This window comes from Malus sylvestris, chloroplast (assembly GCF_916048215.2).
Source record: "Malus sylvestris isolate BBL-3571246 chloroplast, complete genome".
Taxonomy (NCBI): domain Eukaryota; kingdom Viridiplantae; phylum Streptophyta; class Magnoliopsida; order Rosales; family Rosaceae; genus Malus; species Malus sylvestris.
Genome location: NC_062299.1, coordinates 115,001 through 132,500, shown reverse-complemented (window position 1 = coordinate 132,500; position 17,500 = coordinate 115,001). Strand labels below are relative to the sequence as shown.

General features: G+C 30.5%; 12 protein-coding genes and 1 non-coding gene across 13 annotated transcripts in view; 10 read left to right on the top strand and 3 right to left on the bottom strand. All coding sequences in view use genetic code 11, as the record gives it.

The window, feature by feature from the left end:
• ycf1 (hypothetical protein RF1) overlaps window positions 1-3,444 on the top strand; it is a 5,640-nt gene extending 2,196 nt beyond the window's left edge. Inside the window, exon 1 of the mRNA in view lies at window positions 1-3,444. This exon is cut by the window's left edge and continues 2,196 nt beyond it. Within this exon, the coding sequence (YP_010330084.1) occupies window positions 1-3,444 (3,444 nt within the window).
• Window positions 3,445-3,848: 404 nt separating this feature from the next.
• On the top strand, window positions 3,849-4,121 carry rps15 (ribosomal protein S15). The gene has a single exon. It carries the CDS (start codon window positions 3,849-3,851, stop codon window positions 4,119-4,121), a length of 273 nt encoding a protein of 90 aa, YP_010330083.1.
• A 110-nt stretch (window positions 4,122-4,231) lies between these two features.
• Window positions 4,232-5,413, top strand: ndhH (NADH-plastoquinone oxidoreductase subunit 7). The gene has a single exon. It carries the CDS (start codon window positions 4,232-4,234, stop codon window positions 5,411-5,413), a length of 1,182 nt encoding a protein of 393 aa, YP_010330082.1.
• A 1-nt stretch (window position 5,414) lies between these two features.
• On the top strand, window positions 5,415-7,647 carry ndhA (NADH-plastoquinone oxidoreductase subunit 1). The gene is made up of 2 exons: window positions 5,415-5,966; window positions 7,108-7,647. The coding sequence occupies exons 1-2, from the start codon at window positions 5,415-5,417 to the stop codon at window positions 7,645-7,647; spliced, it is 1,092 nt and encodes a 363-aa protein (YP_010330081.1).
• Window positions 7,648-7,726: 79 nt separating this feature from the next.
• Window positions 7,727-8,227, top strand: ndhI (NADH-plastoquinone oxidoreductase subunit I). The gene has a single exon. The coding sequence runs from the start codon at window positions 7,727-7,729 to the stop codon at window positions 8,225-8,227; it is 501 nt and encodes a 166-aa protein (YP_010330080.1).
• A 384-nt stretch (window positions 8,228-8,611) lies between these two features.
• Window positions 8,612-9,142, top strand: ndhG (NADH-plastoquinone oxidoreductase subunit 6). The gene has a single exon. The coding sequence runs from the start codon at window positions 8,612-8,614 to the stop codon at window positions 9,140-9,142; it is 531 nt and encodes a 176-aa protein (YP_010330079.1).
• Window positions 9,143-9,378: 236 nt separating this feature from the next.
• ndhE (NADH-plastoquinone oxidoreductase subunit 4L) lies at window positions 9,379-9,681 on the top strand. Its single transcript has one exon. It carries the CDS (start codon window positions 9,379-9,381, stop codon window positions 9,679-9,681), a length of 303 nt encoding a protein of 100 aa, YP_010330078.1.
• Window positions 9,682-9,926: 245 nt separating this feature from the next.
• On the top strand, window positions 9,927-10,172 carry psaC (photosystem I subunit VII). Its single transcript has one exon. The coding sequence runs from the start codon at window positions 9,927-9,929 to the stop codon at window positions 10,170-10,172; it is 246 nt and encodes an 81-aa protein (YP_010330077.1).
• A 124-nt stretch (window positions 10,173-10,296) lies between these two features.
• ndhD (NADH-plastoquinone oxidoreductase subunit 4) lies at window positions 10,297-11,799 on the top strand. Its single transcript has one exon. The coding sequence runs from the start codon at window positions 10,297-10,299 to the stop codon at window positions 11,797-11,799; it is 1,503 nt and encodes a 500-aa protein (YP_010330076.1).
• A 263-nt stretch (window positions 11,800-12,062) lies between these two features.
• ccsA (cytochrome c heme attachment protein) lies at window positions 12,063-13,028 on the bottom strand. Its single transcript has one exon. The coding sequence runs from the start codon at window positions 13,026-13,028 to the stop codon at window positions 12,063-12,065; it is 966 nt and encodes a 321-aa protein (YP_010330075.1).
• Window positions 13,029-13,122: 94 nt separating this feature from the next.
• Window positions 13,123-13,202, bottom strand: trnL-UAG. The gene has a single exon. It is a non-coding gene; the product is annotated as a tRNA-Leu (tRNA).
• Window positions 13,203-14,592: 1,390 nt separating this feature from the next.
• rpl32 (ribosomal protein L32) lies at window positions 14,593-14,793 on the bottom strand. Its single transcript has one exon. The coding sequence runs from the start codon at window positions 14,791-14,793 to the stop codon at window positions 14,593-14,595; it is 201 nt and encodes a 66-aa protein (YP_010330074.1).
• A 1,003-nt stretch (window positions 14,794-15,796) lies between these two features.
• Window positions 15,797-17,500, top strand: part of ndhF (NADH-plastoquinone oxidoreductase subunit 5) — a 2,256-nt gene continuing 552 nt past the window's right edge. The window contains exon 1 of the mRNA in view: window positions 15,797-17,500. This exon is cut by the window's right edge and continues 552 nt beyond it. Coding sequence (YP_010330073.1) covers window positions 15,797-17,500 — 1,704 coding nt within the window.

Below are 17,500 nucleotides of genomic sequence, written 5' to 3'. Positions count from 1 at the left end.
ACAGTTACTTGGAAACTCTTTGAAGCAAATGCGCATTCCCCTCTTTTTTTGGACCGAATAGACAAATCTTTTTTTTTTTTTTTTGATATTTCTGAACGGATGAAAAAAATTTTTAGAAATTGGATGTGGAAAAACACAGAATTCACAATTTCGAATTATACAGAGAAAAAGACAAAAGAAAGCGCGAAAAAAAAAGAGGAGGACAAAAAAGAAGAAGACAAAAGAAAGGAGAAAGTGCGTATACAAATAGCGGAAGCCTGGGATAGTATTTTACTTGCTCAAGTAATGAGAGGTTTTTTATTAGTAACCCAATCAATTCTTAGAAAATATATTATATTACCTTCATTGATAATAGCTAAAAATATCGTCCGTATACTATTATTTCAATTTCCGGAATGGTATGAGGACTTAAAGGATTGGAATAGAGAAATGCATGTTAAATGTACCTATAACGGCGTTCAATTATCAGAAAAAGAATTTCCAAAAAACTGGTTAACAGACGGCATTCAGATCAAGATCCTATTTCCTTTTCGTCTTAAACCTTGGCACAGATCTAAGTTACGAGCCCCTTATAATGATCCAATGAAAAAGCAAGGTCAAAAAAATGATTTTTGTTTTTTAACAATTTTTGGAATGGAAGCTGAACTACCTTTTGGTTCTCCCAGAAAAAAACTTTCATTTTTTGAACCGATTTTAAAAGAACTCAAAAAAAAAATGAAAAAATTGCAAAAGAAATGTTTTATAATTCTAGGAATTTTTAAAGAACAAACAAAATTTTTTCTAAATGTCTCAAAAAAACCAAAAAAATGGATCATTAAAAACATTCTGTTTATAAAAGAAATAATAAAAGAACTCTCAAAAATAAACCCAATTATATTATTTGGATTGAGAAAAATAGAAGTATATGAATTGAGTGAAATTAAAAAAGATTCAATAATCAGTAATCGGATGATTCAGGAATCGTCCATTCAAATTAGATCTCAGAATTGGACAAATTATTCATTAACAGAAAAAAAAATGCAAGATCTGACTGATAGAATAAACACAATCATAAATCAAATAGAAAAAATTACAAAAGACAAGAAAAAGGGATTTATAACTTCAGATAGAAATTTGAGTTCTAACAAAATAAGTTATGATGATAAAAGATTGGAATCACAAAAAAATATTTGGCAGATATTAAAAAGAAGAACTGCTCGATTAATCCGTAAATCCCATTATTTTATAATATTTTTCATTGAAAAGATATACATAGATATCTTTCTATCTATGATTAATATTCCTAGTATCAATACACAACTTTTTCTTGAATCAACAAAAAAAAATTTTAATAAAAACATTAACAGTAATGAAGCAAATCAAGAAAGAATTAATAAAACAAATCAAAGTTTAATTAAATTTATTTCGATTATAAAAGAGTCACTTTCTAATACTAATATTAGTCTTAGTCAAAAAAATTCAAAGACTTTTTTTGACTTATCTTACTTTTCACAAGCATATGTATTTTACAAATTATCACAAACCCAACTTATTAAGTTAGAGAAATTGAAATCCGTATTTCAATATAATGGAACCCCCTTTTTTCTTAAGAATGAAATAAAGGATTTTTTTGTTGTAAGACAAGAACTATTTCATTCCGAATTAAGACCTAAGAATCTTCGCAATTCTGGAATGAATCAATGGACAAATTGGTTAAGGAGTCATTATCAATATCAATGTGATGTATCTCAAATTAAATGGTCTAGAGTAGTACCACAAAAATGGCGAAATATATTGAACTGTATAGCTCAAAATAAAGATTTATATAAAGATTTGTGTGATTTATATGAAAAAGATGAATTAATTCACTACGAAAAAAAAACAAAAATTGAAACGGATTTATTATTGAATCAAAAGGATAATTTTAAAAAACAATATGGATATGATCTTTTAGCATATAAATCTATAAATTATGAAACTAAGAAGTACTCTTCAATTTATGGATCACCATTACAAGTAAAAACTAACCAAGATATTTTTTATAATTACAACACACATAAACAAAAATCATTTAATATGGTAGAAGATGATATTCGAGATATGGATAAAAATACGGATAGAAAATATTTTGATTGGAGAATTCTCGATTTTTGTCTTAAAACGAAGGTCGATATTGAGGCCTGGATCAATATTGATACTGACACTAACAGTAATAAATATACTAAGACTAGGGTTAATAAGTATCAAATAATTGATAAAATCAATAATAAGGGTCTTTTTTATCTCACACTTCAGCAAGATCAAAAAATCAACCTATCCAATCAAAAACCCCTTTTGGATTGGATGGGAATGAATGAAGAAATACTAAGTCGTCCCATATCAAATCTGGAACTTTGGTTCTTGCCAGAATTTGTGAGACTTTATAATACGTATAAAATGAAACCGTGGGTTATACCAATTAAATTACTACTTTTTAATTCTAATATAAAAAAAAATGCTAGTGAAAACAAAAGCATCACTGGAAATAAAAAAAGAGATCCTTTTATATCAATATCGTCGAATGAAAAAAAATCTCTTGAATTAGAAAACCGAAATCAAGGAGAAAAAGAATCCACGGGCCAAGCAGATCTTAAATCAGCTCTTTCAAACCAAGAAAAAGATGTTGAAGAAGATTATACGGGATCGGACATGAAAAAACATAGAAATAAAAAGCAATACAAGATCAATACAAAAGCGGAGTTTGATTTCTTCCTAAAAAGGTATTTGTATTTTCAATTGAGATGGGATGATTCTTTAAATAAAAAAATAATCAATAACATCAACGTATATTGTCTCCTGCTTAGACTGATAAATCCAAGAGAAATTACTATATCCTCTATTCAAAGGGGCGAAATGAGTCTGGATATTTTGACGATTCAGAAAGATGTAACTCTTACAGAATTTATTAAAAGGGGATTTTTGATTATTGAACCAATTCGTCTAGCTATAAAAAATGATGGAAAATTTATTATGTATCAAACCCTCGGTATTTCATTAGTTCATAAAAGTAAACATCAAATAAATCAAAGATACCGAGAAAAAAAACATGTTGATAAGAATTCTGATGAAGTCATTACAAAACATCAAAAGATGACTGGAAATAGATATAAAAAAAATTATGATTTGTTTGTTCCTGAAAATATTTTATCGCCTAGACGTCGTAGAGAATTGCGAATTCTAATTTGTTTAAATTCTAAGAATAGACATAGAAAGGCATCTTTTTGTAATGGGAATGAGGTAAACAGTCAAGTTGTGGATAAAAGCAAAAAATATAAAAAAAAACTTATAAAATTAAAGCTATTTCTTTGGCCCAATTATCGATTAGAAGATTTAGCTTGTATGAATCGTTATTGGTTTAATACCAATAATGGCAGTTGTTTCAGTATGGTAAGGATACATATGTATCCGCGATTGAAAATTCATTAATAGTACATTTTTCCTATATTTCCCATACCATATCTGGTCTATGACGACAAAGAGATGCACGCATACATTGTCTTACATTCCATTCTGATACATGATACTAATTCAATGACATATCAATTAGATCTAGAATGAACAAAATTTTCTTATTTTAGGTCTAAACTTTTATCTTTTGTGAGTGAAGAAACCAACCATACTTTTGTATCCCCTTTCAAATCCAATTTTAAAATGAAAATAGGATTGAGTAAGTTTTATTAAATTAAAAAAATTAGAAATTAATAACGAAATTCAAATTATTGTATATACCAAATAAAAATTAGGGGCATTATTATTACTGATCAATAAAGATATCTATCAATAAAAAATATCTTAAAATAAAAAGAGGGGGGGAGAGAAGATTTCAGTTTATGGTAAAAAATTCATTCATCTCAGTTATTTCACAAGAAGAAAAAGACGAAAACAGAGGATCTGTTGAATTTCAAATAGTTAGTTTCACCAATAGGATACGAAGACTTACTTCACATTTACAATTACACAAAAAAGACTATTTATCTCAGAGAGGTTTACGTAAAATTCTGGGAAAACGCCAACGATTACTGTCTTATTTGTCAAAGAAAAATAGAATATGTTATAAAGAATTAATTAATCGGTTGGATATTCGGGAGTCAAAAACTCGTTAATTTTATTTTTATAAAGGCATTTTGAATTATTTGATTTATTAGATCTTGAATTTTAATGAACTTTTTTTCGTTTTCAGCAATTCATGAAAGAATGAATCGAGGAAAAACCTATGAATATACCGGCTACAAGAAAAGACCTCATGATAGTCAATATGGGCCCCCACCACCCATCAATGCATGGTGTTCTTCGACTCATCATTACTCTAGATGGTGAAGATGTTATTGACTGTGAACCAATATTGGGTTATTTACACCGAGGAATGGAAAAAATTGCGGAAAATCGAACAATTATACAATATTTGCCTTATGTAACACGGTGGGATTATTTAGCTACTATGTTCACAGAAGCAATAACTGTAAACGGACCGGAACAGTTGGGAAATATTCAAGTACCTAAAAGAGCCAGCTATATCAGAATAATTATGTTGGAGTTGAGTCGTATAGCTTCTCATCTGTTATGGCTCGGTCCTTTTATGGCGGATATTGGTGCACAAACTCCCTTTTTCTATATTTTCAGAGAAAGAGAATTAGTATATGATCTATTCGAAGCTGCCACCGGTATGAGAATGATGCATAATTATTTTCGTATCGGAGGAGTAGCGGCCGATCTACCTCATGGCTGGATAGATAAATGTTTGGATTTCTGCGATTATTTTTTAACAAGAGTTGCTGAATATCAAAAACTTATTACACGAAATCCTATTTTTTTAGAACGAGTCGAGGGAGTAGGCATTATTGGTAGAGAGGAAGTAATAAATTGGGGTTTATCGGGACCAATGCTGCGAGCTTCCGGAATACAATGGGATCTTCGTAAAGTTGATCATTATGAATGTTACGACGAATTTGATTGGGAAGTACAGTGGCAAAAAGAAGGAGATTCATTGGCTCGTTATCTAGTCCGAATTGGTGAAATGATAGAATCCGTAAAAATTATTCAACAGGCCCTGGAAGGAATTCCAGGGGGACCCTATGAGAATTTAGAAATACGATACTTTGATAGAGAAAGGAATCCGGAATGGAATGATTTTGAATATCGATTTATTAGTAAAAAGCCGTCTCCTACATTTGAATTGCCGAAACAAGAACTTTATGTGAGAGTAGAAGCCCCAAAGGGAGAATTGGGAATTTTTCTCATAGGGGATCAGAGTGGTTTTCCTTGGAGATGGAAAATCCGCCCGCCGGGTTTTATCAATTTGCAAATTCTTCCGCGGTTAGTTAAAAGAATGAAATTGGCTGATATTATGACGATACTAGGTAGTATAGATATCATTATGGGAGAAGTTGATCGTTGAAATGATAATTGATACACCGGAAGTACAAGATATCGATTCTTTTTCTAGATTAGAATTTTTTAAAGAGGTTTATGGAATTCTATGGGTTCTTGTTCCTATTTTGACTCTTGTAGTGGGAATCACAATAGGCGTACTGGTAATTGTATGGTTAGAAAGAGAAATATCGGCAGGGATACAACAACGTATTGGACCTGAATACGCCGGCCCTTTGGGAGTTCTTCAAGCTCTAGCAGATGGGACAAAACTACTTTTCAAAGAAAATCTTTTTCCATCTAGGGGGGATACTCGTTTATTCAGTATCGGGCCATCCATAGCAGTCATATCAATTTTAGTAAGCTATTCAGTAGTTCCTTTTGGATATCACCTTGTTTTAGCGGATCTCAATATCGGTGTTTTTTTATGGATTGCTATTTCCAGTATTGCTCCAATTGGACTTCTTATGTCGGGATACGGGTCAAATAATAAATATTCCTTTTTAGGCGGTCTACGAGCTGCTGCTCAATCGATTAGTTATGAAATACCATTAACTTTATGTGTGTTATCAATATCTCTACGTGCGATTCGTTGATACATAGACATAAACTTTTCTCTATTCCTTCCTTTCAAGGAAAGGGTTGGAATGGATTGAGTAGATATCTTAATTTTTTTTTTATTCATTATTCGGGTTGATGAACTAAATCAAATAGTTATATGAGTGAAAGAAAACAGCTTATATATAAATTCGCAGTAAAAAGATTGATTCTCATTTTCTATGTATAAGAGTTAGAGAGTTAAGCGGAAATAAACATAAACAGAAGAGACCGTTTCCCCCAAGATTGGTTGATTAGTCATCCTGACTTGAAGCGGGTTCAAAAGATCAACCGTATTGAGTTTTCACTATCATTTTTATGTATTAGCATAACGGGGGATTGAGCAAAAACGAGTGGATGGTTAGAAACACGAACATATGGAAAGGATTAGTAATGGAGACTATGTAAATTCTCCAAAAGGACATTTTTACATAATATACAAACAAAGAATACTAATTGGGGCTTTAAGTTGGTAGAAATGATCAGGCAGTACTCCCCATGACACGATTCCGATCCAGAGTATACTCCTATCCACCGATTTAATAAATAACTATTCGAAACGAAATAATCCTTTACTTTATTTTGAAAGCCCTCTTTTTCTCAGAAATAGAAAGAAGAATAGGAACGAAAAAAAAAAAAAAAAAAAAAAAAAAGATATACTTTATTTATTATTTGTTACTTTTATTCTTTCCCATATACATATTAATAGATATAGAATTTGTGTCATAATTCATTAATTAATATAGAATTTTTTTTTCGTACGTGAAACCAACGGGTTATTGATATTTTTACAAGAAGTATTTTATTGAACAGTTAAGTTATTACTGAACAAAGAAGAATTGAAATAATTATTGAAATTAATTAAATTAAAGAAAGGATGAGATCAATTCAGAAGTACTTTTTTGATTTTATTTTGAATTAAAATAATTCTAACAGACAGAATTCAATTGGTCTAATTTGGGACCGGCCGATAGTTATCCATCCTACAAACATATCAAGATTCAAAAAAGAATACTGACGCGGTCCCTATATTTATTTCTGGCCTTCAAGGAGCCGTATGAGGTGAAAATCTCATGTACGGTTCTGTAATAGCGATGGTAACAGTGATGGTATCACCGACTATAATTATCTAACAGTTTAAGTACAATTGATATTGTTGAGGCGCAATCAAAATATGGTTTTTGGGGATGGAATTTGTGGCGTCAGCCTATAGGGTTTATCATTTTTATTATTTCTTCCCTAGCAGAATGTGAGAGATTACCTTTTGATTTACCAGAAGCAGAAGAAGAGTTAGTAGCAGGTTATCAAACCGAATACTCGGGTATAAAATTTGGGTTATTTTATGTTGCTTCCTATCTAAACCTATTGGTTTCTTCATTATTTGTAACAGTTCTTTACTTGGGAGGTTGGAATATATCTATTCCGGACATATATGTTTCTGAGCTTTTTGAAATAAATAAAACATGTGGCGTTTTTGGAGCGATAATTGGTATCTTTATTACATTAGCTAAAACTTATTTGTTCTTGTTCATTCCTATCACAACAAGATGGACTTTACCGAGGCTAAGAATGGACCAACTATTGAATCTTGGATGGAAATTTCTTTTACCTATTTCTCTCGGTAATCTATTATTAACAACTTCTTTCCAACTCTTTTCACTGTAAAGTAACATTCTATATTCACAATGTGTCTCAAACAAGAGAAATAAACAAACATAAAACTATTCATATATATATTAACGATATGTTCTCTATGGTAACTGGGTTCATGAATTATGGTCAACAAACAGTACGAGCTGCAAGGTACATTGGTCAAAGTTTCATGATTACTTTATCCCACGCAAATCGTTTACCCGTAACTATTCAATATCCTTATGAAAAATTAATCACCGCGGATCGTTTCCGCGGTCGAATCCATTTTGAATTTGATAAATGTATTGCTTGTGAAGTATGCGTTCGTGTATGTCCTATAGATCTACCCGTTGTTGATTGGAAATTGGAAAATGATATTCGCAAGAAACGGCTGCTTAATTACAGTATTGATTTCGGAGTCTGTATATTTTGTGGTAATTGCGTTGAGTATTGTCCAACGAATTGTTTATCAATGACTGAAGAATATGAACTTTCTACTTATGATCGTCACGAATTGAATTATAATCAAATTGCTTTGGGTCGTTTACCAATGTCAGTAATTGACGATTATACAATTCGAACAATTTTGAATTCGCCTCAAATAAATAAGTAAATCTCTTATTAACGAATAATTTATAATTACTTTACTAATAACTAATATAGAAGGAATTTAGGTTTCTTTCGTGTTGTTTGGTCAATAACTACAAATACCAACTATTGATTGGTTGGTAAGAAACGCGTCTTAATTTGGATTGAAAATCCATTAATTAATATATCCATAATTGTTTTAAAATATATAGTTTAGAATTAGAACGACTCTTTCAGATAAAGAATGAAATTAGTCCAATAATAGTACTCACATTTATTCATATCCCTTAGTATTTATTTACTTAGGATTAAATTAGGAATTGCTCAAAAATCATAAAAAAAAAATTTTCTGGTCGGGTCTCAATAAGGTCATGAAAAACATTTCTATTTATCTCTTATTTTACATATAATGGATTTGCCCGGACCAATACATGATTTTCTTTTAGTCTTTCTGGGATCGGTTCTTATACTAGGAGGTATGGGGGTGGTATTATTTACCAACCCCATTTATTCTGCCTTTTCATTGGGACTGGTTCTTGTTTGTATATCCTTATTCTATATTCTATTAAACTCTTATTTTGTAGCTGCTGCACAACTCCTTATTTACGTGGGAGCTATAAATGTTTTAATCGTATTTGCTGTGATGTTCATGAATGGTTCAGAATATTACAAAGATTTGAATCTTTGGACCATTGGGGATGTGGTTACTTTGCCAGTTTGTACAAGTATTTTTGTTTTACTCATGATTATTATTACGGATACGTCATGGTACGGAATTATTTGGACTACAAGATCAAACCAGATTATAGAGCAAGATTTGATAAGTAATAGTCAACAAATTGGAATTCATTTATCAACAGATTTTTTTCTTCCATTTGAATTCGTTTCGATAATTCTTTTAGCCGCTTTGATAGGTGCAATTGCCGTGGCGCGACAGTAAAAAATTTATAGAATTAGCAATGCACATTAAACTCTGTTCGGTTTTATTACATTACATTTATTTCCCTTTAATTAAAGATTGTTTATGTCTAAAATAGAAATTATTCAATCTATTCTATTAACAATAGAAAATCTGCCTTTGTTCCGTACTTTTTTTTATTCTAGTCAATTGAATCTGTTGAATTGTTGTTCAGTTCATATTGAAATGAATCGAAATTGATAAGGAGTTGGTCAATGATGCTCGAACATGTACTTGTTTTGAGTGCCTACTTATTTTCTATCGGTATCTATGGATTGATCACGAGCCGGAATATGGTTAGAGCCCTTATGTGTCTTGAACTTATACTGAATGCGGTTAATATGAATTTCGTAACATTTTCTGATTTTTTTGATAGTCGCCAATTAAAAGGAAATATTTTCTCAATTTTTGTTATAGCTATTGCAGCCGCTGAAGCAGCTATTGGCCCGGCTATTGTTTCATCAATTTATCGTAACAGAAAATCAACTCGTATCAATCAATCGAATTTGTTGAATAAGTAGTATTAATCATATAAATTCTAATATTCATAAATTAGAATTACCATGACCATACATTACGTAATAATACATGTTTTCAAAAATGTAAGAAATTAAAGTATCTTGGCTCTATCGCATGAGTCAATCCAGAAGTAGATTGATTAGAAAAATTATGATAAATTATTGATTCATCTGGTGTCTAAATATATGATTCATTTACAAGTTTACTAGATCGAAACTTTCTGACATTCAAAAATTTATAGATCCAAATGTCACATTCAGTAAAGATTTATGATACGTGTATAGGGTGTACTCAATGCGTGCGCGCCTGCCCAACGGATGTATTAGAAATGATACCTTGGGACGGGTGTAAAGCTAAGCAAATTGCTTCTGCTCCAAGAACAGAGGACTGTGTCGGTTGTAAGAGATGTGAATCCGCCTGTCCGACAGATTTCTTGAGTGTTCGAGTTTATTTATGGCATGAAACAACTCGAAGTATGGGTCTGGCTTATTAATACGTTCCAGAAAACCCCACTTGAATACATTTGATTTTTTTACCTTTACCGACAAAAACCCGCGCTCAAAAACTATTTATTTTGAGCACGGGTTTTTCTGGTCCAAGTTTATCTTGTTTTTACCATGAATAATTTTCCTTGGTTAACGCTAGTTGTAGTTTTGCCAATATTCGCGGGTTCCTTAATTTTCTTTCTCCCTCATAGAGGAAATAAGATAATTCGGTGGTATACTATAGGTATATGCACAATGGAACTCCTTCTAACAACCTATGCATTCGGTTATCGTTTCCAATTGGATGATCCATTAATGCAACTGACAGAGGATTATAAATGGATCGATTTTTTTGATTTTTACTGGAGATTGGGAATAGATGGAATTTCTATAGGACCCATTTTACTGACAGGATTTATCACAACTTTAGCTACTTTAGCGGCTCGGCCGATTACTCGAGATTCCCGACTATTCCATTTTCTGATGTTAGCAATGTATAGCGGTCAAATAGGACCATTTTCTTCTCGAGACCTTTTACTTTTTTTCATCATGTGGGAGTTAGAATTAATTCCAGTTTATCTACTTCTATCCATGTGGGGGGGAAAGAAACGTTTGTATTCGGCTACAAAATTTATTTTGTACACTGCAGGAAGTTCCGTTTTTTTATTAATGGGAGTTTTGGGTATTGGTTTATATGGTTCCAATGAACCAACATTAAATTTTGAAACATCAGCTAATCAATCGTATCCTGTAGCACTGGAAATAATATTCTATATTGGATTTCTTATTGCTTTTGCTGTCAAATCACCGATCATACCCTTACATACATGGTTACCAGACACCCATGGAGAGGCACATTACAGTACTTGTATGCTTTTAGCCGGAATCTTATTAAAAATGGGAGCGTATGGATTGGTTCGGATCAATATGGAATTATTACCCCACGCCCATTCTATATTCTCTCCCTGGTTGATTATAGTAGGCACAATTCAAATAATCTATGCAGCTTCAACATCTCCCGGTCAGCGTAATTTAAAAAAAAGAATAGCCTACTCTTCTGTATCTCATATGGGTTTCATAATTATAGGAATTGGTTCTATAAGCGATACAGGACTCAACGGAGCCATTTTACAAATAATCTCTCACGGATTTATTGGCGCTGCGCTTTTTTTCTTGGCCGGAACGAGTTATGATAGAATACGTCTTGTTTATCTCGACGAAATGGGCGGAATGGCTATCGCAATTCCAAAAATATTCACGACTTTCAGTATCTTATCAATGGCTTCTCTTGCATTACCGGGCATGAGCGGTTTTGTTGCCGAATTGTTAGTTTTTTTTGGAATACTTACTAGTCAAAAATATCTTTTAATGACAAAAATATTAATAACTTTTGTAATGGCAATTGGAATGATATTAACTCCTATTTATTCATTATCTATGTTACGCCAGATGTTCTATGGATACAAGCTTTTTAATGCCCCAAACTCTTATTTTTTTGATTCTGGACCGCGAGAATTATTTGTTTCGATCTCTATCCTTTTACCTGTAATAGGTATTGGTGTTTATCCCGATTTCGTTTTATCATTATCAGTTGACAAGGTCGAAGCTATTATATCCAATTATTTTTTTCGATAGTTTTTGTGAGTAAACCAAAAAATGAAACTGAAATCCCATGATTTTAAAAATGGTTGATTGTACAATAAAAAAATGAGTCTTTTATATTCTTTTAAGTAAAATAAATAAATTGGAATTCTATTATAACTAGATATCTTTTGAATTTGTGAGAACCATTTGAATCAAGTAATGGAAATGATTCAAATGGTTCTTGATTGTTTACATGAAGTTTTCGTATATATACCTGTATGCCGTCCTATGTTTCTATTCGTCAAGTCTTTTATTCAATTAGATGTTAATGTAAATGAACCATAACTATGCAACCCTATTCCTAATAGATTAACCCCAAAATAGCATATCCAAATTATAAGAAAGCCCATTGAGGCCACAATTGCAGAATTTACACTTTCAAAATTTTTATTTGTTCTAATATGTAAATAAATAGCGAATATGGTCCAAGTAATAAATGCCCAAGTCTCCTTTGGATCCCAATTCCAATATGATCCCCATGCTTCATTAGCCCATACTGCTCCTGAAAGAATACCTACGGTTAAAAGGATAAACCCTAGACTAATAATACGATAACTCCAACGATCCAATTGTTGAATCAATTGATACCTGTAATAATTTTGAGACGAAATAAAAGAAGTGTTTCGTAAGACATTGTTTCTTTCGTTCACGTATTGAATCTCACTAAAGTAAACTGACTCATTTTCTAAATTATTGCTTTTACTAAAAATCCTTATGAATTTTCGAAATGTAATGACTAGAAGAGCTAGTGATAATAAAGATCCACACAAAAGAGCTGCATAGCTCAATACCATCATACTTACGTGCATCATTAACCAATGGGATTGGAGAGCGGGTACTAATATCGCGGATTGATGCATTTCAGTTAAAAGACCCGAAGTAGCAAAACCTTGAGTAAAAATAGCACTTGGCGCGGTTATTGCGCTTAAATGGTTTTTATGTTTTTTAAAATACGGAATAATATGAATAATGGAAAAACTCCACGAAAGAAAAATTAATGATTCATATAAATCACTTAATGGTAAATGCCTCAAATACATCCAACGAGTAACTAATAATCCTGTTATGCAGAAAAAAGTAGCTATCATCCCCTTTTCTGACGAATCATCTAGTCCTACGATTTCATCGACTAATAAAATTATCAAATGAATTGTAATTACAATTGAAACGATCGAAAAGGATATATGAGTTAATATATGCTCTAAAGTTGAAAATATCATAAAAATTATTAAATTTATAAGGGCGTCCCTCAATTATAGGAATTGAAATCGGGAATTGAATTCATTATAGGACTTACTCTTTTAGAAGATGCCATGCCGCCACTCGGACTCGAACCGAGATGCTCTAGCACTGCTTCCTAAGAGCAGCGTGTCTACCGATTTCACCATAGCGGCTTATTCGAAATCATAATAACCTATTTTTATTCAATCGTCGAGCTTGAAGGAGTTAATTCAATCCAATATTTTTTTTTAGGAAACCATTCAAATTGATGAATAAAAACTTGTTTAAAAATTAGGGATTAAAACGTTTTCGTTAACGTTAATAATATTTATTTTTCTTATTATTATCTTTTTATTTAGTTATTTAGTATTTTAGGATGTCAATTTTATTTAAATTTAACTGAACTAACAATGTATTTTTTCGTAGGCTATTACTTTATGCTCTCCTAAAACTAAAATGGAACAGTTGTAACTAGATAATTTTTACTTCAATCCCTGGATATAAGTAAAAAAAATGTTCTGCCTCGTTTGCATTTTTTAATGATTAATTTCTTTTATCATTTATTTTATTAATCTAAAATAAAAAATTCATTTTATCGATTAATAAAAAAATCGAATTTTTATATAACACAATTTCAGCGATACACTCAAAAGATTTATGTAAATATTTGCATAGTTAGGTTGCGTTAGGATTTTTTGTTGTGTAGAGAATTTGCGTTAAGATTTAGCAAACCCATTAAGTTAGGTATTTGGGATGGTCGTATCAATCATATAAAAAAATTTCGTATAGAAATTGTACCGTACTTCAAAATATTTTCTAAATTTTTTAATTAATATATATATATTATATCTTGATCGATCTTCCAATCGAAACATAGGATCTAAAATAGATCACTCAAAATTGGCGCATTCGTCATATAACTACCTAAAAATGTAAACGGGGCTTTTATTAATTTAATTGGGTTTAAGGAATTTATATAGTGATAATAATTTCTAAAACCCAAAATAATGGTTTAAAAGATTATAAAAAAACATTTTAAACTTAATCAATTAGTTTCAACGACCTCTTCTTTATAATATAAAATCAAAAATATAACTAAAAAAAAATTCTTTTTATTATTGAGTAAGGGCGATGGGGAAAGTGATAATCCCCATCCGGAAAATGATAAAACATACTAAAATGAAAGGCGAAACCTTGCGCTTGCGTTTACCCTTTTTTCAAACAAAAAAGTACCATTCATTTTTAGAATTCAGTAGACAACAGAATTCTTATCTATATCAGAAACGAAAGAAAAATTTGGCTTCAAATTTAAGTAAAACAAATTCAATTTTATATTCGTTTAAATTAAAACATTATGAGACTAATTCAAATTCTTTTTTATTTATTTTATTTTTAATGTATATTGTTTATATTTTAATTTATCTTATATATTAATATTTATTCTTTTACTATTATGATGTTAATATTAATTATAATTGATAAATATTATTTATCATTTTTATAACTTATAAATAAACTATAAACAAAATTATATCACTTTATTAGTTATTAGAACGATTCAGATTATTTATTTGTTACACAAAAAAAACTTTTAGAACTCCCGGTAGAAAGAGATTTCGCTAACGAAAAAGCTTTCAATGCTGCCCTATATCCCTTCCTTTTCCAAATATTTTTACGAATACGTTTTTTTGAAATAGAGGTGCGCTTTTTTGGAACTGCCATTAAAAAGTTATAATAGGTTTTTCGGTTGGATGTGAAAGACATCTATTGTTCAAAATTAATTGTTCTTTACTATTCTCTATCTATTTTTTCTCTAAATTAGACTCCAAAAAAAAAAAGGGGGGGGGGTAAAAATCACATAAAATATTAATAAGAACGATAAGGTACACTATGCCAAATAGATTGAAGTTGATAAAAAAAAAAAAAAAGATTGTCCGTTTCGTTTTCTTTCTATTTTCGTCATGTTACATTTATACATGTAATAAAAAAATCGAAAAGTTTAATAACCCAATCCTTCTCCCGCTTAATAAAAAAAAACTTTAATAATTTTTTTTATTATATTAATTAATTTAATATTAATTTAATTGGTCAAGCTCGAAGAAAGAGTCCACAAAATTTTAATTATCAAATGAGACTAGTAGTTAATCTGTTAAAGGATACAAAATACATAATTTAAAGGCATTTTATTTGCCCCCTTTTTTTTCCGTAAAATTAAAGTGTTGGATATCATAGCATTTCCTACAAATAGCTTTTATTGTAATGGAAGACAAACAATTAGTTACAAAACAAATTGGTTAATGATTCTAAATAACCGAATTACAATAAATAGTTTTAGTTATGGGCTTTATGATTCATATCAAATACTGTTTTTGGTATAATTATTTATCCTTGTTCTATAGATATAAAAAAATTATTGTAATACGTAATAATTAAAATGAAAATTCTAATTTTCATTTTTTATCTTCATAAAATTTTATTTAAAAATTTGAATTTAATATTAACAATTCAGTATTAATAAAATTAAATACGTATTTATTTTTCACTAGTGACTTATTTATATCATTTGACCAATTATAACCTCTTGATTTTAAATATTTGAAGTAGTTTGGAAAGATTCAGAATAATTAAGGCTAGAAAATTCTATTTAAGTTTTATTTTATATATCTTAATTTTTTTTTTATTAACCGACCCCTTTCAAAAGAAAAGAAATAAGAACCGGTGACTCAGAAACAATTAATTAAGATAATTTTTTTTTTTTTTTTTTTTTATGGAATATACATATCAATATTCATGGATTATACCTTTCATTCCACTTCCAGTTCCTATCTTAATTGGAACAGGACTTCTACTTTTTCCAACGGCAACAAAAAATCTTCGCCGTATGTGGGCTTTTCCTAGTGTTTTATTATTAAGTATAGTTATGGTTTTTTCAGCCCTTTTTTCTATTCAGCAAATAAATAATAATTCTGTCTATCAATATGTATGGTCTTGGACCATCAATAATGATTTTTCTTTAGAATTTGGCTGCTTGGTTGATCCACTTACTTCTATTATGTCGATATTAATCACTACTGTTGGAATTATGGTTCTTATTTATAGTGACAATTATATGTCTCATGATCAGGGATATTTGAGATTTTTTGCTTATATGAGTTTTTCCAATACTTCAATGTTGGGATTAGTTACTAGTTCTAATTTGATACAAATTTATATTTTTTGGGAATTAGTTGGAGTGTGTTCTTATCTATTAATAGGTTTTTGGTTCACACGACCCAGTGCCGCGAATGCTTGTCAAAAAGCGTTTGTAACTAATCGTGTTGGGGATTTTGGTTTATTATTAGGAATTTTGGGTTTTTATTGGATAACAGGTAGTTTCGAATTTCGGGATTTGTTTGAAATATTCAATAACTTGGTTTATAATAATGAAGTTAATTTTTTATTTGTTACTTTATGCGCCTCCCTATTATTTGCCGGCGCTGTTGCTAAATCCGCCCAATTTCCCCTTCATGTATGGTTACCTGATGCCATGGAAGGGCCTACCCCCATTTCGGCTCTTATACATGCCGCTACTATGGTAGCAGCAGGAATTTTTCTTGTAGCTCGGCTTCTTCCTCTTTTCATAGTTATACCTTACATTCTAAATCTAATAGCTTTGATAGGTATAATAACATTATTTTTAGGAGCCACTTTAGCTCTTGCTCAAAAAGATATTAAGAAAAGCTTAGCTTATTCTACAATGTCTCAATTGGGTTATATGATGTTAGCTCTAGGTATGGGGTCTTATCGAGCTGCTTTATTTCATTTGATTACTCATGCTTATTCGAAGGCATTGTTGTTCTTAGGATCTGGATCAATTATTCATGCGATGGAAGCTATTGTTGGATATTCTCCAGATAAAAGTCAGAATATGGTTCTTATGGGCGGTTTAAGAAAACATGTACCAATTACAAAAACTGCTTTTTTATTGGGTACACTTTCTCTTTCTGGTATTCCACCCCTTGCTTGTTTTTGGTCCAAAGATGAAATTCTTAATGATAGTTGGTTGTATTCACCTATTTTTGCAATAATAGCTTGGTCCACAGCAGGATTAACTGCATTTTATATGTTTCGGATCTATTTACTTGCTTTTGAAGGACATTTAAACGTTTATTTTCAAACTTACAGTGGCAAAAAAAGTAGTTCGTTCTATTCAATGTCTCTATGGGGTAAAGATAAAGAAGGACCCGAAATTATTAAAAAAAATTTGCGTTTATTATATTTATTAACGACGAAAAACAATGAAAAAACTTATTTTTTAAACACATATCGAATTAATAGTAATGAAAATAGTAATGAAAATGTAAGAAGCACGGTGCAGCCTTTTATTAGTATTACTCGTTTTGGCACTAAAAGCACTTTCTCATATCCCCATGAGTCAGACAATACTATGTTATTTCCGATGCTTGTATTAGTTTTATTTACGTTGTTCGTT